Genomic DNA, 26,272 nt, shown 5'->3' with positions numbered 1-26,272 from the left:
GAGAGAGAGAGAGAGAGAGAGAGAGAGAAACAACAATGTGAGAAAAACACTGATTGGCTGCCTCCAATTTGCCCCCTACTGGGTATGGAACCCATAACCTGGGCATGTGCCCTGACTGGGAATTGAACCAGTGACCCTTTGGTGCATGTTACAGTGTTCAACCATCTGAGCCATACCTTTCAGGGCTGTGGCTTATTTTATAGGGTTTAGGCATTTCTTTGTTGAATAGGTATCTATATAAGAACCTGTTTTATTGTGTGTGTTTTTTTAAGTGTAATAGAGACAATTTTATCAAAGCAGAACCTTGAGGCTGGTTAAAATTGAGATTTATATGTGTTTAAACCTTGAGCTGATCTATAATGTGGTATATATGTAGATGGGATTCCAGTTTCTTTTTTTTTTTTTAATTGATTTTTTAAAGAGAGGAAGGGAGAGGGATAGAGAGTTAGAAAGATCGATGAGAGAGAAACATCGATCAGCTGCCTCTCGCACATCTCCCACTGGGGATGTGCTTGCAGTCAAGGTACGTGCCCTTGACAGGAATCGAACCTGGGACCTTTCAGTCCTCAGGCTGACGCTCTTATCCACTGAGCCAAACCGGTTAGGGTGGATTCCAGTTTCTTGGATTGGAGTCTAATATAAGAATATCTAGCCTGGCTGGTGTTGCTCAGTTGTTGAGTGTCAAGCCAAGCACCAAGAGGTCACCGGTTTGATTCCCAATTAGGGCACATGCCTTGGTTGCAGGCTTGATCCCTAATAGGGGGCATGAAGGAGATAGCCAATCAATGTTGGTTCTTTCCCATCAATGTTTCTATCTCTCTTTCTTCCTCTCTCCATAAAAATTAATAAAAACATATTTTTAAAAAGTATCCAAATGCCTATCACCAGGAATCTACTTAACCATAGAAAACCATAGAAATTGACCACATAGACCAGGGATCTAGTCTTATATGGTAATTCCTAAATGCCAGTTAGCAAAAGGGTTGTATTTGAGCCATACAAACTAACCAAACAAACAAGGACCTGAATATATTCTTTAATTTACATTTTTCTGGTATACTTTGTTGTTTGGAAATTTTTTAAACTGGTTTTGCTGAAAGCTTTGCCTGATAAAAAAATTTAGTATATCTTGTTAATTCCCAAGCTGCCAAGACTTTACATTTTTTCACGTCTATGGTCCTATATAAGTATGTGTATATATAACAACATTTTCTGACATTACAAAAGAAGCAAGCACATAGTTTCAAAATACTATTATCACATAAATATTTTGTTTAGTTATTCTTTATTTGATAGTGCAGTATTTGAAACCTTTTTTTTTTTTTACATAGATTGGTGCTATTTATGAACATAGCATTCTGATCTTTAAGAAGTTTTGTTTTACTCCTGAAATAATTTGAGCTATGTAAATTTATATTATAAGTCACTTTGTATTGTGTATTTCAGTATTGGATGGTTACGATTATTACATCACTGTCTAACTCACATAAGTGATCTGGAAGGAATGATGGCAAGTGCTGCTGCACCTACTGCTAATCTGCTACAAACTTGTGCTGCCTTATTGATGTCCCCATACTGTGGAATGCATTCACCCAACATTGAGGTTGTGCTTGTGAAGATAGGCCTGCAGTCCACTAGAATTGGCCTGAAGCTTATAGACATTCTGCTGAGAAATTGTGCAGCATCAGGCAGTGATCCTACAGGTGACAATTACCTTTGATAATTTAACTTTTACATTTGCAAAGCAATGACTTGAATTATGCCATTTGTGGTTACTGCTGTTTCTGAAATTAACTTCCATTTATGCCTTTATTATTTTTGGAGTTTGCTTTTTTGTTGCAATTTGTAGAAGAGTTATTTTTACTGAATAACATTAAATTGAGCAAATCTTATTCCATTTACTTCTTTAACAACTTTTTCCTTTTTGTTCTTTATTACAAGATTTAAATAGCCCTTTGCTTTTTGGAAGACTGAATGGGCTGTCTTCTGACTCTACTATAGATATTCTTTATCAGCTTGGAACAACTCAGGACACTGGAACAAAAGACAGGTATATAATAATCTCATTTTTTAAATTAAGGTCACACAAACATACAATCACTTGTAGTGGAGTTATTTGTAATACTTTCTCCTTATATCATTTTATAAAAGTTAAGACCATTTATTATATTGTATATTCACCTGTATAGTTTATGTGATGCAATTTCTAGAGGTTTTTGTGAGCATTAAATATACATTTTTACGTATACCTTCCTACCCCTATCTCTCTTACCTGGAAAAAAAAATCTGATGGTTTAAAATAGAAATTTGAAAGCAAATAAAAACAAATATAGTGTTTTAAGAAGGGGCAATGTATCTTTTCTGTTTCTTAAACTTCAAATCACTATTGCTTTAATCATTCTTTTACTCTCAGATAGTGGTCCCCAGCTTCAGGGGATTGAGAGTAGAGTGGCACTTGTAAAAGTACATATGTTGGGCTTATATTCTGTTTTCAGAGTGAAGGAGGGTGAGTGGCTGCTACTATATCAGGGGTGGGCAAACTTTTTGACTCGAGGGCCACAATGGGTTCTTAAACTGGACCGGAGGGCCGGAACAAAAGCATGGATGGAGTGTTTGAACTAATATAAATTCAAAGTAAACACCATTACATAAAAGGGTACGGTCTTTTTTTTTTTTTTTTTAGTTTTATTCATTTCAAACGGGCTGGATCCGGCCCGCAGGCCGTAGTTTGCCCACGGCTGTTACTATATTAATGCATGGGAACTAGATTTATGAAACATGCTATGTTGCATGTGATTCTGCGCAATGAAGAATTAGCCCCAGATTACTACTCTAGGTTGTATGGATTTGTTGTGAGAGAAAATTTAGAAGAGATGGTGAGTTTGTTAAGTTGTATGTACTATAATTCTAGTTATATATTTTGTTATAAATCAGGTAGGAATTAATGTTTATTTGTTGAATTATAGTTATCTCAAACATTTTCATCGGTTAAGACTGGAAAGGTTATTGGAAAATTAGAACTATTATATCCTTGTTGCTTATCTAATTCCTTTCCCCTTCTATTTTAAATTAAAATTCATGAGAACATTAGTATGTTATTGTAAGTATATTTATTTCGGACAATGGTGATACTTATCCATATTAAATGTCAGTTATGATATAATTAGTTATGTGAATATCATTTCCTTCTTTTAAGAATTCAGGCCTTGTTAAAATGGGTCAGTGATTCTGCAAGAGTGGCTGCTATGAAGAGAAGTGGCAGAATGAGCTATATGTGCCCTACCTCTTCGGCAATAGAGTATGGTCTGCTAATGCCATCTCCTTCTCATTTGCACTGTGTAGCAGCAATTCTGTGGCACAGTTATGAACTCCTTGTAGAGTATGATTTACCAGCACTGTTGGACCGAGACCTCTTTGAGTGAGTATGATTTGTGAAATTCTTTTTCTCTCCAGTACTAAATTACTTTGGTTTTAACTTGAAATAGTATTTTATATGCTTATTGGAATAAAAATAATATTTTGAAAGTAGTAGTTAAATATAGTTAGGTACAACTTTGAAATGAGATGTTACAAAAATTTAATTATCTTCATGTTTTAAGAAGATATATTAATGCAGTGGTTCTCAACCTTCCTAATGCCGCAACAGTTCCTCATGTTGTGGTGACCCCCAACCATAAAATTATTTTCGTTGCTACTTCATAACTGTAATTTTGCTACTGTTATGAATCGTAATGTAAATATCTGATATGCAGGATGTATTTTCATTATTACAGATTGAACATAATTAAAGCATAGTGATTAATCACAAAAACAATATGTAATTATATATGTGTTTTCCAATGGTCTTAGGTGACCCCTGTGAAAGAGTCGTTTGACCCCCAAAGGGGTCGCAACCCACAGGTTGAGAACTGCTGTATTAATGTCATTGCCTGTTTTTCCAACCTAAAAGTAGAATGTAAATGTATATGCTCCCTACATTTCATAGTGTTTATCCTGTTTGCACATTTACCCATCAGATTCTTTTATCTTTAATGTGTAACTGTGGACGAAAAGTATAGCTAGAAATTTTGAAAGACTTGCTATGTCAGAAGGTTTTTTTGACTAATTGTTTTTACTACTACATTTTAGACGCCTGTTACAATTGTTCTTTTGATAAGTAGTTCCCACTACCAACATTTCTTAATCATGCCCAGCTAATGCATTGTTGAGCTTACTGCCTGATCATTCCTAAGTCTTAGCAGAATATTATATTTATTTTTGTAGAGTCCCATGACTGATAAAAAGTTGGGCTTTTGTTTTGGAGTCGGTCATTGTCATATTTGCCCCTACCAGTTGGTATAATCTGTGATTGATTAGTGAAAGTCATGCCCTGACTGGTTTGGTTCAGTGGATAGGGCGTCGGCCTGCAGACTCAAGGGTCCCACGTTCGATTCCAGTCAAGGGCATGTACCTTGGTTGTGGGCACATACCCATTGGGGAGTGTGCAGGAGGCAGCTGATCGATGTTTCTCTCTCATCGATGTTTCTAACTCTCTATCCCTCTCCCTTCCTCTCTGTAAAAAATCAATAAAATATATATTTTAAAAAAAGAAAGTCACTAATAACTTTTGATTTGCAAAAATGTATTTAAGCCATCAATTGTCAAATTTGATCTAGACATTTTCTTGGTATAATTTTTCATTGTTTTTTTAATGTCACTTTTTTGAGATCACAGAGAATGGTAGAAATATTTTAATATAGATCTCTTGGTTTTCTGTACTCATTTTATACTTTTATTTTACCTTCTAATTTACCTAAATACTTAATGTATATTCTGAGCAGTATTCCTGAATTCTTATCATGTAATCATATTTATGTCAAATAAATAGTATAGTTTTCATTAGAGTTTAGATTGATCTCTAGTAGAAATATTTGGAATAAATATAAGAATATATATTATATGTACATAGACCTGATACGTACACATTGCTTACCTGGTATCTTTTATTCCCCTAGGTTACTCTTCAATTGGTCCATGTCTCTTCCCTGCAATATGGTTTTGAAAAAAGCTGTTGACAGTCTACTTTGCTCAATGTGCCACGTACACCCAAGTTATTTTTCTTTGCTGATGGGCTGGATGGGAATTACACCTCCTCCAATGCAGTGTCACCACAGACTGTCTATGACAGATGACAGCAAAAAGCAAGATCTTAGTTCATCTTTAACAGATGACTCTAAAAACGCACAAGCTCCTCTTGCACTAACGGAATCACACTTGGCAACTCTTGCTTCCTCTTCTCAGTCTCCAGAAGCTATCAAACAATTATTGGACTCAGGTTTGCCTTCTCTTCTTGTGAGGAGTCTGGCTAGTTTCTGCTTTAGCCACATTTCTTATTCGGAAAGCATTGCTCAGTCAATAGATGCATTCCAGGACAAACTCAGGCGGCATCATGTTCCACAACAATGCAATAAGATGCCTATCACAGCAGACCTGGTTGCTCCTATTCTTAGGTTTTTGACAGAAGTTGGCAGTAGCCATGTTATGAAAGACTGGCTCGGTGGTTCAGAAGTCAATCCACTATGGACAGCACTTCTGTTTTTATTGTGTCACTCTGGGTCCACTTCTGGAGGACATAATTTAGGTGCACAACAGACCAGTGCAAGATCAGCATCTCTCTCTTCAGCTACTACAGCAGGATTGACTGCTCAACAGAGGACAGCAATTGAGAATGCAACAGTGGCATTCTTCCTGCAGTGCATTTCATGCCACCCTAATAATCAAAAGCTGATGGCACAGGTAAGAGTGGAAAACCTGGCTTATGTTTTAGGTAATTTTAATATGTTGTCAAATAGTCCTCGTGAAATTAGTTACGAAAGGGGCATGTATTATATAAGGCTAGATGGTGTTAAAGTTTGGAATTGGGTATATTTAATGGTCTGAATTTAAACCATAAATAAAATACAGTACTGGGAAAAAACCACACACAGTACTGATATCTTCTCCTTCCTCCCCTCAACTGTCAACATATTTCAGTTAATCTTTTTGATGAGCTAGTGGGCAAAATCACAGAAATTCTAGCTATACATCGTGCTCTCTTCCTTTTTAAGAACTCTCCAAATATGAAGACCAGACCCCCATAAACCACTTTAGCTGCTGGAACAGGATTGACCACTTGAAGATGATCATTGAATGCCTCATCTGTACTGAGGCATTGTGTTTTGTTGTAACTGGATTGTTACAATTATTGACATGAAGAAGATATTTAGAGTAGGTTTAACATAGGAGACACCTGACAAGTCACTTTAAAACTGTAAAAGATTATTCTATTCTATTAAGTCTGTGGGGCCAAAAATCTTGAAAGCTAGAATTATTTAAAAAGTAATTCTAGGCCGAAACCGGTTTGGCTCAGTGGATAGAGCGTCGGCCTGCGGACTGAAAGGTCCCAGGTTCGATTCCGGTCAAGGGCATGTACCTGGGTTGCGGGCATATCCCCAGTAGGAGATGTGCAGGAGGCAGCTGATCGATGTTTCTCTCTCATCGATGTTTCTAACTATCTCTCTCACTTCATCTCTGTAAAAAATCAATAAAATATATTAAAAAAAAAAAAAAGTAATTCTAGGCCTTGGATGGGTAGCTCAGTTGATAAAGCATCATCCTGCTATACCGAGGTTATCAGTTCAATCCCTGGTCAGGGCACATACAAGTAGCAACCAGTGAATGCATAAATGTAAGTGGAACAACAAATTGATCTTTCTCTCTCTCTCTCTCTCTCTCTCTCTCTCTCTCTCTATCTCTATCTCCCCTCCCCTCCCCTTCCCCTTTCTTTTCTATGTTTCTAAAATACATAAATTTTTAAAAGAGTAAATCTAGTGGCTTACTGCCAATTTCTGCTCCTTTCTGATTGTTTCTAGCTTCAGTGAGTTGTTTGACATAAGATGGGGCTAGTAATGCCTGCCTCAAAGTTTTTTTAAAGAGAATTATTGTAATGTAATTTATGGTCTAAAGTAATTATTGGGAAACTATATCTCCTTAATGTCCCCAATTAAAACGAAATGCTTAAATTACCATTGTTATAAGCAAGGCCATGAATATGGTATTTGAAAATTTGGTTTGTGCTTTTGTATAGCATGAAACTTTGTGTCCCATTGCTTTCTGGCCTAATTATTATCTTGCAGCTTCTTGGTAAGGCTTGGTTCTATATCTTAAATGTAGTTATCATATACTAGAGGCCCGATGCACAGATTTGTGCACTGGTAGGAACTCTTGGCCTGGCCTGCAGGGATTGGACCAAAATCAGCTCTCTGATATCCTCCCAAGAGTCCTGGATTGTGAGAGGGCGATTCTCATGGTGACACACCCTGGAATTGGGCTCCTTCCTCTCTCGTTCTGGGTGTGTCACCGGAGAACCACAGCTGCCAAGTCACTGTAGCTTGGCAGCTCCTGCATTGAACGTCTGCCCCCTGGTGGTCATTGCATGTCATAGCTACCAGTTGGATGGTTGTGTAGATATATATATTTATAGACTAGAGACCCAGTGCACGAAATTTGTGCATGGGTAGGGTCCCTAGGCCTGGCTGGCAATCAGGACTGATCTGTGGGTTGACCAGTGGGGCTATCGGGGGGCCCTCGCTGGCACCCACCTTGGCTGGCCAGGGGCCTGTGGGCTGGGGGCAGCTCCTCCGTTGATCATCTTCCCCCTGGTGGTCAGTGCGTGTCATGGCGACCAATCATTCCACCAATCATTCTGCCATTTGGTGGAGTTGCATATTAGGCTTTCATTATATAGGATAGAATTGTATTGTAACCACATAGATATTGACCAAAGTTAACAGTAAGTTGGTTATGCTGGGTATTTATTAATTGAAAACTCTACAGTAGTAATTTCCCTTTTCCACAGAAATTTTTGTTGCACTTCTTACCTACTTCTGTATTCATGTATTTTAAGATGAAATAATGTATTCTTTAGTTACTGATATGATATGTTCACATATACTTGTTAAATCACACTCTTAATTTTCTTTTTTCAGTTAAAATACAAAGGTACAAATAAACATGGCATTTAACTTTAAATCTCTTGTCTTGCCAGGTTCTCTGTGAACTCTTTCAGGCATCTCCTCAAAGAGGGAACCTTCCTACATCGGGGAACATTTCAGGGTTTGTACGTAGATTGTTTTTGCAGTTGATGCTAGAGGATGAGAAAGTGACAATGTTTCTACAGTCTCCCTGTCCAGTGAGTATTCAACAATTAAATTAAATTTTAGTGATTAGCTGTTTGTAAAGACATTTTATAATTTCAGCCGAAACCGGTTTGGCTCAGTGGATAGAGCGTAGGCCTGCAGACTGAAGGGTCCCGGGTTCGATTCCGGTCAAGGGCATGTACCTGGGTTGCGGGCACATCCCCAGTAGGAGATGTGCAGGAGGCAGCTGATAGATGTTTCTCTCTCATCGATGTTTCTAACTCTCTATCTCTCTCCCTTCCTCTCTGTAAAAAATCAATAAAATATATTAAAAAAACCCAAAAACTAATAGTTTATAATTTCACATCAAGTTTGCAGTAATTTCTACATTCTGATTTCTAATAAAGCAAAGTAAAATTAGAAAAACTTGTATACTTCATGATAGGACCTAAAAATCTCTGAGATAGCCCTCTCTACCTAGAATAACCTAATTATATTCTATATTAGTAGAATAGTATAATTTGATTTGGGAAAAACTAACATAATATTAGGTACAATAATGCTAATGCAAAACTTGACCTACAAATTACAGGCAGATAAATATGCCATATTTAAAGAAACACATTAAACAAGTCCGTTATATTTTGTATGCATTGTTGAATTTTTAGTCTTTTATGCTTTAAAGATGTTTTTAATATGTATTTCAAATAACCACATTTGATTTATTTTGAATTAATTTTCAGCTATACAAAGGTAGAATCAATGCTACTAGCCATGTCATCCAGCACCCAATGTATGGAGCAGGCCACAAGTTCCGGACACTTCACTTGCCAGTGTCAACAACATTATCAGAAGTTCTTGACAGGGTGTCAGGTAAGTCAGACTTAAGTTTTCTTTAACTTTATGTTATATGTATTTGGAATTTTATTACTTTTATTACTTTATTTTACTGCATTCATTCACTCAGCAATCTTTTAATGGCTAGAAAAGAACAAGATATCTTCATATTATGAGGCATGAGTAAGTAGCTGAAGAAAAATTGTATAATACAAGTTAGCATCTATACTTCTTTTGGTGTGATGAGTGTTATGTGTAGCAATGACAGATGGGGTTGTTGGATATGTAGACAAGCTGTGGGTAGCCATTGATAGAATTTTCTCACAATAAGCCTTCTGGCTGTTTTATAGTAAGTGAATTCCAGAGTATTAGCATGGATGACAGTAATAAAAATTTACTAAATCTAGGGAATAAATGAGTGTTCAGAAGATGAAAGTAAGGTAGAATTGATTGTTGACTTTATTGTTTATAATAGTTAGTGAATAAAGAAGACATAACTTTTCCCCTTGGCTTCTTACCTGTATTTCAAAAGCTCTCACATACTGCCTTTAAACAACATTTACTAACTACTAAAAACTTACAGTTTTGATGGCAGAATGCAAATCCACTATGGATGGTTTGAGTTTATCACCAATCCTAATCAGTGAATGAATTCATGCTATTTGTAAGCACAATAGTTTGTACTAGGGTTGTAATAATGAGCAAGACACATATTCTGCCCTTCAAAGTATTTATGGTCTTATGTATGTTGTTAGGTTTAAAAACAAGCTGGAAACTTAACTGTTTACATGGTAATGTAAATATAAGCATATGTCTGTACATTATTAGAGGATGTGCTTCAGTTTTAAGCAATACTAATAACTGAAGGAAGTTAACAGTATCTCAGAAAAAGCTGCTGATGTTCATTTATCAGTTGTAAGTACAAATCTAAGCTTAAAGTAAAAGGCTGATTTGAAGAGTTTGGTAATTGTTACCATATATAAGTGGTAAATTAAACCATGAGAATGGATGAGATTATTATGAGAAAATAAGGTAGAAAAGATCCTTTTCCAGGTTTAGTTACTGCCTCTAATACAACTGTGCATAAAATTGTAATTCTTATCTTTTTACAAATTATACAGTAAAATGATAGAATACTGTATAAATGTATACATAATGTTTTTTCTTATTTAAAAATGTCTGCCTTATCTGTTACAGCTACTTTTCTGAAAATTAGACTTTATGAATGTTTTTCTGACAGAGCCCTGAAAATGTCCCTCTATGATGAAGAGAAATTAGTTAAATTAAGGAGGGCAGTGGGGAAGAGTACTAAAATTCAATTATTGAGATTTCATATGTTTAACTTGATAATGGAAAAATGTTACATTTCAAAGTGATTGGAAATTTAACATTTTTGGTTTATCTTCGCTATAAAAGAATGCTGTTTTCTGAAATGGTTGGAGCATTGTCCCATACACCAAAAGGTAGCCGGTTTTATTCCGGTCAGGGCACATACCCAGGTTGGAGGCAACCCAACAATATATCTCTCTCTCCAATTAAAAAACAAATAAAAAATATAAAATGTCATATTGTATTATTATTACAGATAAGTTCCATTTATTACCTAAGAATTTTTAAAATGAAGTGATTGTGCCACAGTACCTTGGCTGTAGGCTCCTCTCTAACCCTGGTCCTAGATAGGATACATGCAGGAGGCAACCAATCGATGTGTTTCTCTCACATTGATATTTCTCCCTGTCTTCCCCTCTCTCTGCCATTCTCTTTAAAAATCAGTGGAAAAATATCCTCAGGTGAGGATTTAAAAAAACAACAACTATCTATCTATAAAAGCCTAATATGCAAATTGTCCCCAAGGGAGTTCAACCAGGAGACTGATTGCTCACTATGACATGTGCTGACCACCAGGGGGCGGTGTGGAATGAAGGAACGCCCCAGACGGCAGCGAGCAGCCAGGGAAGGGAGGCCCTGGTCAGCAGCTGGGAGGCCCCGATTGGCCCTGATTGCTGGCTAGGCCTAGGGACCCTACCTGTGCACAGATTTTATGCACTGGGCCTTTAGTAATAATTTAATAAATCAATAAAAACATATTTAAAATATTTTTAAAAATAAAGTGATTGCTTTGGAAACACTACATCCTAGTAAAAACTCCAACAGAGAGTTATCTTGAGAAAACATTTTTTTAAATGTTGAATTTAACCTCTAATAGTGTTTTGGTCCTGTGAAAGTGTGTTTATGATCTTTGATCTTTAGACAGTATATTTTATGATATATTTACATGTGTGTATATATTTTACAGCTCTATATCCTCACCTTAGGTGACTCCTGGGCTATGCTGAGGCATGGCCTGGGAAACTCTCCAGGCAATAAGCTGGAGTAATCGCTCAACCTGTATCACTGTCCTGCCTTCCTGATTCCTAGGGTCTGAAAACTATTATTTCATATATCTTCTTAATTTCTAGTTATTTCAGGTGGGAGAATAAATCTCATCTTTGTTATTTTATCTTGGCCAGAGTGGAAATGCAAACCAAAACAATTTTAAACAGAAAGTTGAACAAACCTCTTCTTAGTGATATTTTTTATTGCTTTATAGAGGTAACACTATATAAATTCTTATTATTTAATGGTCTTTACATGTTTCCTACCTGGCTATGCAAGGAGCTAGTTCTATGAGTTTTTTTATTTTTATTTATTATTTAAATATTTTACTCTGACTTGTGTAACTATTTTTGCCATTTCGGGTTTCTTGGTTGTTTTTGTATATAAGTAAAATGTACTGTTTTTATTATGCATTTATTAGTTACAGTGTTTACAAAATTTTTTTATTTCACAAAAGCAGAAACTGTCTAAAGGCAATCTAGTTAGGGAGAATATCTAAAAATTGAAATCACTGGGACATTTTCAGATACTTGAAAGCTGTAAAATAGGGGTCTAATATAAAAGATGATGTTTTATCATAGGATCATTTCACCTTTCTGAGACATTATATAATAAATCATAGGATCGTAATTGTGTTAAGTTAGAAAAGTAAAAAGGGAATTTATATTAATCATATCTTAGTGAAAAATATTTCTAATATCAGAAAAGTTCAAGCTTTTTGGATTTCTTAATCACTAAATCAGATCATTATATGGCCTCCATTATTTTCATGATTTCCAACAGCATGCCATATTCCAAAGTAAGGGAAGAAAATATTAATTCAGAGAGTAATAACTATCTATGAAAGTACTTGGATTTCATGTTAAAGTACTAGTAAAATATATTACTTTGCTATGTAAGTTTTCTAACTAAATAAAAATAGCGAAACAACCTCTGTGAATAAAATTTGTTCATTAATACTCCATTTTTAGAATAACTAAAAGTCTAATGCTTTAGGATATATCTTGAGCTTGAATTTTGTATTTGCCCTTTACAGGTTTTCAGTAACATTGCTAAGCCTGTTTTTTTATCTTTAAAATAATTCTTTCTTGATGAGCATGTTATAAGGAACAGATTAGATTTAGGTGGCAAGCAGATTGAACTATACCTAAAATAAAGCAGATTTTCATGGTAATGGTTTTCTTGCCTTTAGAAGTAATATGAAATATTTTCTTGAGATTGGATTTTAAGCATGCTGATTTAAGAACAGTGGTGAGTTCCAGACTTTGTCTTAAAATACTTGTCCTAAATCCATTTATCGACAGTTAGTGATAATATTATATAATATTCCCTTGAGATATTTATCACTTCCCTTCTTAATGACTTTGAAAAGCAATGTATTTTACATAATATAATATTTCCTCACAGATACACCAAGTATCACTGCCAAACTAATTAATGAACAAAAAGATGACAAAGAAAAGAAAAACCATGAAGAGAAAGAAAAAGTTAAGGCAGAAAATGGATTTCAGGACAATTATAGTGTTGTTGTTGCTTCAGGTAAGCTTTCTGTTTTTTTATAATCTTGATTTTGTTTGTCTTTCTATACAGTATAACAATTTATATTTCTAGGAATTTCATGTAATAAAGAGTATTAATGCAAAAAGCTGACTTGTAATGATTCTTAATACTAAATATAAAACTATTATATCGAAAATTTGTTATTCTTTGGCAGTGAAACTTATTTTGTGTCCAAAGCTTGTAATATGTCATCAAGTATGAGCTTGTGTGAATAGTTTACATATTGCATTTCAACTTCACAGTGTACTGAGAATTATACTCTTACAAATCCATTGTGTTAAGGGATTTTTGTGTAACCTCCCTGTTTTTTTAAAAAGAAGCGAAATGAAAAAGTATTCGTCAGTTTTTATTTATATTGTGTTCATTACTTACATAAAATTAGAAAAAAAAATAATTAAAAGAAAATTGGTTGAAAATGAGTTTTTTCCATTAGGTGCAGGAAGAAAAATGGCCAAGATAACTTGTAATATGGGAGGATGTATTCCTTGACATAGGTGTGATGATTTTAGTTCAGAAGACAAAGTTCACTTTACTCCTCAAATAGTAGACCTTTGTGTTAGTTTATTCTATCAGAGAAAAATTAAGAACATAAGATTTCCTACACATATTTGCACAAAATTACTTTATGATAAATGGACAGCCATCTGTATATCATAGAATACAGTAGTTGACAATATTTTTTTTGGAAAAAATGCAGCCCAATGTCTTCGTGGAGTTTCATGAAGAACTAATAGAATCAGGAGATCAGGCGTTAAATTAGAAGAAACATTTCTCTCTTTTGGCATTGGTTAGGAATGTGGTGCTTTATTAAAATATTGTAGAAAAACACTTTTACTTCATTAGTGTGTTGGCTATATACAATTTTACTGATTCTTTATTTCTAGGGCTGAAATCCCAATCCAAACGTGCTGTGTCAGCTACACCACCGCGCCCACCATCCAGGAGAGGGAGGGCAATGCCTGATAAAATAGGAAGTGCTTCCTCAGCAGCAGACAATGCCAACAAAATAATTACTGTCCCAGTGTTTCACCTGTACCACAAACTTTTGGCAGGTAATGTTCACAATGATAAAACATAAATTTTAATAATCTTACAACTATATAAATCAGACGTGTAATTACCAGAATCATCATTAATCTGGTGCTATTGATGAGATAAATGAATTATTGACGTTGCCCATGAAGTCCCAAGAGAAGTGAGACCATATCCTTTTAAACATCACTGTATTATGTTGCACACTTCTGCTCTACTTTCTAAATTTCACTGTTAATGTGTCATAATATAATCAGTAAAATTAATATTTTAGAGAGTACATAAGTTATATAGGAAGTGTGGTGAGGCAACTTTTAAATAATTCATAGTAAAACCCTTAGATGTGTCATTGATAATTAAGCAGTATTTTCTCCCCAGCTAAAAAATATTCTTTGACCAATTTACTTTCCATTGGTCAAGGTGATATCCATTGTGTCTCCATTTTTGTATTGTATTGTTACAAATCAAAATTCCAACTAACTTTAAATGGGTTTTCCTTCTTAGCTTTACCTGGTTGTTTATAGCAGAGGTCAGCAAATTATGGCTGGTCAACTGGATGCCCTGACTGGTTTGGCTCAGTGGATGCCTCTTTTTATAAAAAATTTTGTTAATTGAAATACATAGCTAACCCCACTTATTTATGTATTGTCCATAGGTGTTTTAATGCTACAATGGTAGAGTTAGTAGTTGCAGCACAGACCTATGGCCTTCATAGAGTGAAATATTTATTATTTAGCCTTTAATAGAAAAGATTTGCCAACCACAGATGTATAGGAATGTCTGTGTTTTTTGTTTGTTTGTTTCTATTTGCTGTGGCTCAGAAGATCTTAGTGAGATTGGTTAGTGACTAATTAACACTTTGTATAGACATCATTTATTGTTTTCACGTGTCAGAAACAGCTTCTAAATTTTGTAAACTTTGCAAGGGTTGTTTTTAAATTGTTTTGAATTCGGTGTCAGAATCAAACTTCTACCTATAATTTAGTAAAAGCATTAAGTACCTGAGTAAGGTGAATCTAGTAAATGTATCCCACTTGGATTCTAGATTTAACTTAATAATGTCATTTATAGGCCAGCCATTGCCTGCTGAAATGACGCTTGCTCAACTTTTAACTCTCCTATATGACCGAAAACTTCCTCAAGGTTACCGCTCAATAGATCTGACTGTTAAATTGGGATCAAGAGTTATCACAGACCCAAGTCTGTCAAAAACAGATTCTTTTAAAAGACTACACCCTGAGAAAGGTATGTGTATGGTACTACTTTAAAAAGTACAGTCTGTAATCTCAGGAGGCAGGGATTTCTCTTTACCTTTGTTTTTTTCTTATATTAACATGAAGATATTTTTCTTTATGACTGAGTTATTTGTAAATATAAAAAATTTGCCATTTCCATTGGAAATTAATCTTAATACCTTGGTATAGCATCACTTATTTTATAAGCACCTGTGCTTTAATTTTAAACTTTATTTCTGCATGAACCATGTGAATTATTTATAATTAAAGTGAGAATCTCAATTCAGGATTCAATTTACTGATAATTTAGATAAAGTAGTATTTTATGCTCATAAACATTTTTTTTCCTCAAACAGAAGTGGGATCAGACATTTTCTTATAATTTTACTTTTACTTATTTTCCATTAAATATTTCTAAATGTGCATTTTTATTGCCTATTTTTTTTCATATGGTTAGAACAAAATTGATTTTTTCCCCCAGTTGTTGAAAAATTCTGATTGTTTCTAGTTTTTTACTACTATAAATGCTATTTGAGCAATGATTTTCATAGTGTGCATATGGTATCATCTTATTTTTACTTCAGTTTTTCCCATGATTAAAGTTCAATATTTAATTATTAGCCTTTTGTATTCTTTACTAAATTTTCCTTTTTTTTTCAGCCTAAGATAATTTGTCTTTTTAAATGTTTAGTTGACCTCGTTATTGTGAACATACTAACCTTTCGATTTTCCTTTGTGAGTGATTCAAAGCATAATTTTTAATTTTCAGTAAGAAGTCTATCATTATTCATTTTTTCCTAATTGAATGCTTTAGAGCTCAACATATTACTATTTGCTGTGAGTCTCTAAGGACTTACTTATTTAGACAGTGGCAATGATACTGATCTCGGCCATACTTTGAGTAGCAGGACTATAGGAGGCAACTTCAGAAGTCATTTAAACATTTTTTTATAGCATCTAGCCTTAATGTAGCTGTATCTGAGTAACTTAAGATATTTATGCTCTTTTTTTTTTTTATTAGGGAGATGACATCTGCTTTGTAAATAAAAGAGTACTAAAGAAACAGATTTTTTCTTACCTATTTTTAAAATCTAGATCATGGAGATTTACTTGGTAGCTGTCCAGAAGATGAGGCTCTCACTCCAAGTGATGAATGTATGGATGGGATATTGGATGAATCTTTACTTGAAACCTGTCCCATTCAATCACCATTACAAGTTTTTGCAGGAATGGGTGGACTGGCTCTTATTGCAGAAAGACTACCCATGCTATATCCAGAAGTAATTCAACAGGTAAGATAAGATTCCTAATTGAATATATCATTCCATGACAAAGCCCTTTGTTCTTTTGTTTGGCTTTTCATTTACAAGTTCTTTTCTCAGTTTTATTAAGGAAATATATGATTTTTAAACTTATATTAACCTTTTGGAAGTACCCTTTAACTTAGACTTTGAGTATTGTACAAATCTTTATGTGATTAAGATTCTGAAGAAATGTTGAAGACTGAACGTATTTGCCAAACTCATTACACTGTAGCATTTACCTTGATTTTATGGTGTCACTCTGTAACATTTTTGTTTTATGACGCTTTAGGTGTGATATTAATTTCTGGATCTTACTGCAAATGGGAGAGTAAAGTAGTAGTATATACTTATGTCCAAATACATTATCTTTTCGTTTAAATTGTTTTCCTTTTATTTACCGTTTCTGTTTTTGGTGGTTTATAAAACATTATATTAACCTCTTTACCTGTTCATTAATATTGCTGTTATTCTTTTATTAATGGGGGGGGGGAGAGTGGTACATGGAGAGTTATAAAAATAAAGCTCTTTGTTGTATTAGTTGGGAAAATGATTCTCTCTAATATCATATACTTAGTGTATTATATGTGCCTGCATCAGTTTCCTAGGGCTGCTGTAACAGATTATCACAAACAGGATGGCTTATACCATGGAACTTTTTCTCTTATGATTTAAGAAGCCGTAAGTTTGAAATCAAGTGTTAACAACTATGCTCTCTGTGGTGGCTTAGGATACCTGTCATTGGATTTAGGGTCTACTCTAAGCCAGTGTGACCTCATTTTAACTTGATTACATCTGAAAAGATCCTACTTCTGATTAAGATCACATTATCAGTTCTTGGGCTCCTTGGAAAAATGCTAGGATTGGGGTAGGGAATATACAAGATCAGTCTAAATACAGAAGCCTGCTTTAATGGGATCCCACTGACCAAATCTGATACTACTTGGGCATCAAATAAAATAATAGAGTATTATAACCTATAGAATAACAGAATCTATACTGGTATACATCAGTAAATGAGTGAATTGGAACGGGGTCCCTCGGGGGTGAGGATGATGGAGCCCAACGCGCCGGGGCCTTTGCATGCACGACTCTGGAGACCAGGTTCAGAGACACAGATCTAGGTTTATTGAGGAAGTACAGCCGTATATAAAAGGGTAAGCAGCCAATACAATAGGGACACGCTTGCTATGTTATCCAATGGGCGTGAGGATCGGGGCTAAGAGGAGGTGGCTCTTGGAGATTTGTCAGGCGGGCGTTGCCATTTCTTGGTGTGCCAAGGAAGCATCTTTGCTGGAGTGTGCTCACAGCATTGCATCGGCCACAGCACTGAGATAAATCTGTTGAGCTCTGCCCACAGTGAATAAATAAATAGATGGGGAAGAAGGAATGTTTGCAGTTCAGTACCAACTAATAAATGTAGAAAGAAAGATTTAGAAAGTCACCATTGACAACCACTGTGGTAATTATTGATTTAGGCAAGAATTATAAAAATGCTAGTTGTAATAGATCAAAGTTTGGTGAGAAATAAGATGTTTAAATAGTCCAAAGAATCTGTCTACTTAACTAATTACAAAGGATTTAATAGAAACTTTAAACTAGAGATACATGGCAGACACCACCATATTTAAAATACCAAGTAACTCCTCAATGTTTGGAAGCTTTTAATTAAAAAAAAAAGAAAGAAATTCCTTTATTGATCTTATATTACTATATTTTAAGGAGATAATTTGAAATCAAGTGATTAATTTGAACCTGGTGTTGAAACATGCAAATAGCTAAACAAACATTTATTTTTTCTTTAGGTGAGTACCCCAGTTATAACATCCACCACTCAGGAAAAGCCAAAGGATAGTGATCAGTTTGAATGGGTGACAATTGAACAATCAGGAGAATTAGTTTATGAAGCACCAGAAACCATTGCCGCTGAACCTCCACCTATCAAATCAGCAGTACAGACCATGTCTCCTATACCCGCCCATTCTTTGGCTGCTTTTGGATTATTTCTTCGTCTTCCGGGCTATGCTGAAGTGCTACTAAAAGAGAGAAAACATGCTCAGTGCCTTCTTCGATTGGTGTTGGGAGTGACAGATGATGGAGAAGGAAGTAAGTGTTTAGTGTTATTAATGAAATTTAACATAGGTGGGTTAAGTAAAAGTTATTCAGATCATTGCCTATTAATCATCATTTATTACTTTCAAAGTTAAGCTATTACATGATTTGTTGTTGGCAACTTAGTTCCAATAATAAGATGTAATAAATCTTTTTTAAAGATCTTCATTTTATTTGTTTATAATAAATCTTTAAAAAAACAAGTTTCATTCATTCATTCATTCTAAAGATATTTACTGAGTGTTTATAAAATTGCTGGGCATCATTGGAGGGATTTAAAGATGAAGCTGGTATTTAGACCCTACCTTCAAGTAGCTAGTGTCCTCCAGTAATAGCAATGAGGAATTTGTGTAAACATACAGATTTCACAAGTTAAAAAAGCCTTGAGATCCTTGGCCACTGTGGCTCAGTTGGCTGTTCGTCATCCAGTGCACTGATAGGTTGCCAGTTTGATTCCTGGTCAAGGCACATCCGCAGTTTGTAGGCTCGATCCCCCAGTAGGGGTCGTGTGTGTGTGTGTGTGTGTGTGTGTGTGTGTGTGTGTGTGTGTGTGTGGCAACCAATCAGTATTTCTCTCTTAAAAAAAAAAGGCACTGACAGCTACAGCATTATGGGGTCCCTCAGGTGTGAGATGATTTTTTCACTACCCAGTGATGTGAATAAAGTGGCATAGCAGGTTTTAGTAGAGCCATGAAGGATAGTCAATTGAGGTTGAGATGAGTTATTTTAGAAAGAAAGAATGGTTTCAGTGGTATTTGTATTCTCAGAATTCAGGGTATCCTCCCAAAATGTGTACATACTTTAACAGATGACAGCTCAATTATGAAAATGAAATGTATTTTAATAACACTGCCTTTATAATGATTCAAAGTGTATATATACATTTTTGGGGGATACCTTGTATATGAAAAACGATAAGCTAGCTCATGAAAATTTGCATAAAAAATGAGCACTCAAAGCTCATTTTAAAAGCAAATATTGGTAACAAAAAAGGTGTCTAAAGATTTTATTCTAAAAAGCAATGAAGATTTATTATAACATTAAATAAAGTAGAGATGTGATGTTAATTTTTTTAAAGTGAATTTGGCAGCAATGTTTAGATTAAAGCGAACAAATGAGGAAAATAACAATATATAATAATGTGTTTTATAATATAACTAGAGGCCCGGTGCACGAATTGATGCATGGATTCCCTTGGCCTTGCCGGTTGTCAGGGCCAATTGGGGTAGACTGGCCGGGGGGAGGGACTGTGGGAGGTTGGCTGTGGGAGTGCTCTGACCACCACAGGGGTAGCTCCTGTGTTGAGCATTTTCCCCCTGGTGGTCAGTGCACGTCATAGCTACCGGCCGGTCATCCAGTCCTAATGGTCGCTTAGGTATTTATGTATATATAGATAATAAAGAATAATAACAGAAAATTATGGTGATTATTTCAAGTGGGCTGATAATTTAATATAATAGAAAGAAACAAAGAAAACTCCCAATAAGGGTAGTAGCCTGACAAGTAGATTTTCATTTGGTTTGCCTCTAATTCTTCAGTTAATGACTATTAAATTAGAAAATTGTTACATTTTTGTTATTTTAAAGTCGCAGAAGGGTAAGAACCATTGTCTTTTAGAATTCTATTGTAATATAGTAGATATAATCCTAAACAGAAAAGGAAATAGAATTGCCTTTATGCTATTTCAGATTATTTTTAGTGAATATACAATGAGTGGTTATTAAAAATCACAATTCTGACATTCCTTTCTACAGTGATTGTCTCATCCACCATTCTTGTGACTATGGTTTTTGATGTTTGTTTTTGCATTTAATACTCCTTTATAGCTAAAACACACTAGAAAACTATATTGCAAACAAAACAAAATAGTTTATTTTTATTACCTGTTTATGGTTACAACTGCTTCCAAGGCAAGTGCACTTACTTTCATACTGTTGTGTGAAACTTTTCATGTTTCTTTTTTACTTATTAGATTTTAGTATAAATTCTAATTTATAATAAATTTAACATAGTCTAGCTATTAACTATCATATGAATATATTTCAAGTTTCTTTTGTAGTTTATATATGATGTCTTACAGAGCTTTTCCAGACATTATTTATTATTACATTTTAAGTTATTCAATATTGTATTTGTGGTATTTGGGTTGTTTGCTAATAAATATAGTGATTCAGTTTTCTAATATATTGTCATTATTTGTTATCCTGTATATTGTTTCTTATTGTGTTTTAAAATATTTTTAATTTTGAGGTTTTTTTTTTAATCTAGGTCATATTCTGCAATCTCCATCAGCCAATGTGCTTCCAACTCTTCCCTTCCACGTCCTTCGTAGTTTGTTTAGCACTACACCTTTGACAACCGACGATGGTGTGCTTCTGAGGCGAATGGCGTTGGAAATTGGAGCACTACACCTCATTCTTGTCTGTCTCTCAGCTCTGAGCCACCATGCCCCTCGAGTTCCAAACTCTAGCCTCAATCAAGCAGAGGTGGGTTCAGTTTTAATTCTTTAGATTACGAAAACCTAATTTAATTCACAGAGTACAGATGCAGTTTTTTTCTGAAGTAATCAGAAAGGCCAATTCATTAATGGCATAAGCAAATTTAATGAGGATGCAATATACAGGTACAAAAATGTAGTTACAATATAACTTCCAGCAATAACATAAAATGAGCTTATTAATGCTATTTTTTTAGACTAGCAGCAAAAAAAATCTATAAATAAGTCTGAAAAAATATGTGTACTTCTCTTCATATAAAATATAACATTAAAAAAAAGAAACAATGTTACAAACTTTTTGTCAAAAGCACTACTAAGACATGAAAATGAAAACCACTGAATGGGACACTATATATGATAGCTTATATCCAGAATATTCAGAGAACTTTAAAAATCTCCCCCCCCCCACCCCCACCCCCCAAAAAAAGGGGCAGGAAACCGAGTAGGAAAATAGATGAAAGGTTAGAATAGGCATTTTATAAGAGAGGCAATTTAACCAGTAAATGTGAAAAAGTGATCTGTTTTCTTCGTTTTCAGAAAACCTCTAATACCCTATAATTGCACACCCATCAGAATGTGTAAAATTTCAAAAAACACACAAATATTGTTCTATTATCATTTGTAATAATGTAAAGGTAATAGAATAGATGAAATAACTAGTGTAAAAATAGTAGAATGGATGAAGTAATTGTCTACTATGTAATAGAATACTATACTAAAGTAATGAAAGAAAACAAGTTCAGCCAACTACACATAATAGTATTGATTAATTTGACAAGCAAACTAAAATTCCAGACATAAAAGTATATATGCAGCATGGTTCCACTTAGATAATGTTCAAAAATTAGAAAAAATAGAACTATAGTGATTAGGGTGTCATGCTTAGGTAATAAAATTATAAAAGAATAAGGTAATATGAGTATAAAAATCGGGAGGATTCTGTCCAGTGTGACTCAGTAGTTTAAGCATCAACTTATGAACCAGGAGGTCATGATTCCATTACTGGTCAGGGCACATGTCCAGGGTGTGGGCTCGATCCTCAGAAGTGGGTGTGCAATAGGCAGCTAATCAATGATTCTCATCATTGATGTTTCTATCTCTCCCTTGTCTGAAATTAATAAATATATATATTTTTAAAAATCAGATGAATGAAGTGTGATGAATAGGAGATGGAATTAGGGCAATTTCTTACATTTAATGATATCACTTTTGACCTGCATGGTTAAAATTGTGTTTATAATTAATTAAACTTTATCTGTTTGTTTTATGTTCCTTCTGTATATATATTATACTTCACATTTATAAATTTTTAAAAAAATAGCTGTTTTTATCAGTAACCTTAATTATTCTATTGGTAATGTTTATATGGTAATAAAATTTTTATTTTTTATTTATCCGTTTATCTTATAAAATGTGAAAGATGGAATTCCTTAGTCACAGTTTCATAAAACTATATTGCAGATCAGTTCTGAAAGTATTGCTTATACATAATATTCTTTTAGTTTTTAAAGTAATAATTGCCAATGATGTGAGGGTAATAGTATATGAAATTTAATGAAAATTCTTTAAAGGAGGTTTGTTGTTAAAGAATTAATTTTACAATCCACAAAAGTAGTAATAAAGAATTGGCATTTTACAGAGTTTGAGATTATTTTTAAAAAACCAGTAGGTCTCAGTCATTTTTTCTGTCTTTATATTATTCACATTTTTAATATGTTCTCTATTCCCAAAATTTTTTTACACATCACTTTCTGAACAAGAAAGAAATTAAGAATTACTCCTAGAAATAATTCTCCTGATGGATGATGCCTTTATTATACACCTTAAAAGATCTGGTTCACATCCCTATTCCTTTCACTGTTTCTCTTCTCTAATTTTGAGTCATTGTCTCCTGGCATTAAGGTGCTTTACTCCATTTTTTCCTAATAAATATATAGCTCTATATATAAAAAGTCAGCGATCAGAACATTGTAATGACTGAAACAGCTGGTCGCTATGATGCCCACTGTGGCCAGCGAATGGGCCTGATCATGGGTGGGGCCAGCAGCCAACTTCCTGCAGCCCCTTCCCTTGGCCTGCCCCGCCCTTGATGGGCCCCCACCACCATGATCAGCCGGCAGCTACTCCCTGTGGCTGGCCCCACCCCTGATTGACCCCCTTACCTCAATAGGGGGCAGGGCCAGCTGGCCAACCTCATGTGGCTCCCTTCCCCTGGTCAGCCCCTCCCCCCGCCAGCTCTGCTCCTGATTGCGCCCGCCCTCCCCCCCACCAACTATCAGAGGCAAGGCCAGTGGCTACTGCCCGCAGCCCTGACCCCGATCAGCCCTCCACATTACCAATTGAGGGTGGGGCTGGCTGGCCCACAGCCCCTCCCCACGGCTGGCCCCGCCCTGATTGGGCCCTCATCGGGGCCGGGCCGCCTGGACCGCACCTGTGCACGAATTCATGCACTAGGCCTCTAGTATATATACTAGGGGCCCGGTGCATGAAGATTCATGCATGGGGGAGGGGTGGGTCCCTCAGCCCGACCTGCACCCTCTTCAATCTGGGAGCCCTCAGGGGAGCCCTCTCCAATCCAGGAGTTTATGTCTGTCTTTGCAATCATATGAGTGAATTGTCTGAGACCCCCCCAACCCAGTTTGGTTTGTTGCTCACAGAATAATAGAGGCATTTTTTTTTCTTTGCTTCATTGGTGGAGATTTCCTGGAAGTTTTAGGATATCTTCCCTTTAATTTTTCTTAGACACTCTGATTTTACATATGTCTCTCACCTTTGCTTTTCCTCTATCCCCCACCACAACAGTAACTTGCTGCAGGCTCACTATGCTCTAGTGTCTTAGGACAGTGATGGCGAACCTATGACACGCGAACTCATTTTTTTGGTTGATTTTTCTTTGTTAAATGGCATTTAAATATATAAAATAAATATCAAAAATATGTCTTTGTTTTACTATGGTTGCAGATATCAAAAAATTTCTATATGTGACACGGCACCAGAGTTAAGTTAGGGTTTTTCAAAATGCTGACACGCTGAGCTCAAAGGTTCGCCATCACTGCTCTAGGAGATCTGTCTGCCACCAGAACTATGATCCCCAGCATTCCTGGTGCTCCCCGCACTCTGGGCTTCTGCTTGAGGTCCTGGCGCTGCCACCAGAACTATTCCCAGAATTCCTGGTGCTCCCCACGCTCTTGATTTTCTCTTCCTGCTCTGTCTCTGTCCCACAGCCTCCCACTCTGCCAAGTCCTCCAAGCTGCCAGCTCTCCGTCTCTGCTCTTCGTCTGGTGGCTTGGGGAGCCAAGTTCCTCAAGCCACTCCACTCTCCGCTGGCTCTCCTGCTCTCCATCTGGTGGCTTGGTCGCGCGACTGAGGGAGCCACATCACCCCAAGTCGCCAGCTCTCTTGCTCTGCTCTCAGCCTAGCACCTGTGTATGCAAATTAATCTGCCATCTTTGTTGGGTTAATTTTCATACTCACTCCTGATTGGCTGGTGAGCATAGCCGAGGGACAGTCAATTTACACGTTTCTCTATCACTATATAGGATATTTTCAATCTTTATTGATGAGATTATTACAGATGCCGCCCCCCTCCCCCCCATAGCTTCCCTTGCCACCCTATTGCCTGTGTCCATAGGTAATGCATACACGCATATAAGATCTTTGTCTATTCTCTTCCCGCACCCCCCCTTCCCTCTGAGAATTATCAGTCTGTTCCATTTCCATGCTATTGATTCTATTCCACTCACCAGTTTATTCTGTTCATCAGATATTTTATTCATTTGATTTTTAGAGTCACTTGTTGATAGATACGTATTTGTTGTCACTTTGTTTATTCATTCATCCACTGATTGGTGTTTGGGTTGTTTCTACTTTTTTGCTACTGTAAGTAGTCTTCCTTTGAATATGTGTGTACATTTATTTGAATATCAATTTTATTTATTTGGGTATACCAGTATTCCTAGGAATGGAATTGCTTGGTCACATAGTAATTCTTTATTTCATTTTTTGAGGAATTTCCAAACTGTTTTCATTAACAGCTGAACTATTTATATTCCTACTGATAAATATTTTTGAAGATAAATAAAACCAAGTAGTAATAAATTTTTATGTTTTGTAATAAGCCTCAGGTATCAAGCTCTCATAACCCTACATCAACAGAAGAACAGCAGCTATATTGGGCCAAAGGGACTGGTTTTGGGACAGGCTCTACAGCTTCTGGATGGGATGTGGAACAAGCTTTAACTAAACAGAGGCTGGAAGAGGAACATGTTACCTGTCTTCTGCAGGTACAGTGATAATAGTTAAATTATTTTTTGTATTTGTATTGATTTTTAAGTATTGATGACTACCCAAATCATCTTCAGCTACTTTTATGAAGCCCATATGCTCCCTGTTCTCAATTCTTTCAAGAGACCACTGGATAAAGATTGCTTTTTCCTACTGGTAATTTTCAATTTTTTCCCTCTCAATTACTTCTTCACTGGGAGTAAAGTGACAAGAATGAAATTATTCAACAAGCGGAAAATCTCTCTTTCCAGTAATCTCATCTAAAGTGTTGAATATGGACTCTCAAAAAAACAATATTATTTATCTACTTTTATATATCTTTGTTTCTCACACTGTCTGTAACTTTTCTAGAGTCAGGGAAGTTGAACTAGTAGAGAAAGTCTTTAATACCATAGAAATGAGAAAAGGAGGTGCATCAATCAAATGATTAATATTGGTCAAGTCTTTGAGCATTTGTTTTCAGCAATTCTAGAATGAACGGGTCATTTTAGTATAAAATTCTAAGATTGTGTGCCCCTCAAACTGTATAGTGAATTTATTCAATAAAATAAATAATCTCAAGAGTTGCTACTAAGGTTTTAAGTTTGTGTTCTGAGGTGGATTGCTTCTATATGTCTAGTCATATATAAGGTGGGGCAAAGGTAGGTTTACAGTTGTATGTGAAACAGTTTATTGTATTATTATTGTTGTATTATTTTCTATACAAACAACTGTAATCCTACTTTTACTCCACTTTGTATGGGGCCTCATGCAAAACACATCCTTCCCTTTTGAAAGTTTAAAGAAAATATGCCTCCTTTTTAAAGCATACAGTGCAAGAGATTGAGTTGAAAATATATACTCTTGGAATTCAGACTGAGTAACACAGTATTTCTTTCTAAT

General features: G+C 35.4%; 1 protein-coding gene across 15 annotated transcripts in view; it reads left to right on the top strand.

Annotated features, from left to right (window-relative positions):
• The window catches only part of BIRC6 (baculoviral IAP repeat containing 6), a 176,415-nt gene that overhangs the window by 119,840 nt on the left and 30,303 nt on the right, over window positions 1–26,272 (top strand). For 14 of the 15 annotated variants that reach the window (XR_004971887.1, XM_036334918.1, XM_036334915.1 and 11 more), the window contains 13 exons: window positions 1,447–1,703; window positions 1,942–2,050; window positions 3,197–3,418; window positions 4,995–5,775; window positions 8,066–8,209; window positions 8,900–9,029; window positions 12,777–12,908; window positions 13,814–13,981; window positions 15,033–15,206; window positions 16,292–16,488; window positions 18,303–18,603; window positions 20,878–21,095; window positions 25,225–25,389. Coding sequence is in view for 14 of the 15 variants with exons in the window: in XM_036334918.1 (XP_036190811.1) it covers window positions 1,447–1,703; window positions 1,942–2,050; window positions 3,197–3,418; window positions 4,995–5,775; window positions 8,066–8,209; window positions 8,900–9,029; window positions 12,777–12,908; window positions 13,814–13,981; window positions 15,033–15,206; window positions 16,292–16,488; window positions 18,303–18,603; window positions 20,878–21,095; window positions 25,225–25,389 (2,998 nt within the window). In the remaining variant the exon portion in view is untranslated. Of the gene's footprint in view, window positions 1–1,446; window positions 1,704–1,941; window positions 2,051–3,196; window positions 3,419–4,994; window positions 5,776–8,065; window positions 8,210–8,899; window positions 9,030–12,776; window positions 12,909–13,813; window positions 13,982–15,032; window positions 15,207–16,291; window positions 16,489–17,097; window positions 17,179–18,302; window positions 18,604–20,877; window positions 21,096–25,224; window positions 25,390–26,272 lie in introns of those variants that run through there. The other variant, XM_036334923.1, reaches the window with a different exon arrangement.

The sequence above is a fragment of the Myotis myotis genome, unplaced genomic scaffold (genome assembly GCF_014108235.1).
Source record: "Myotis myotis isolate mMyoMyo1 unplaced genomic scaffold, mMyoMyo1.p scaffold_m19_p_14, whole genome shotgun sequence".
Classification (NCBI taxonomy): domain Eukaryota; kingdom Metazoa; phylum Chordata; class Mammalia; order Chiroptera; family Vespertilionidae; genus Myotis; species Myotis myotis.
This window is presented reverse-complemented; position numbering and strand designations above follow the sequence as displayed.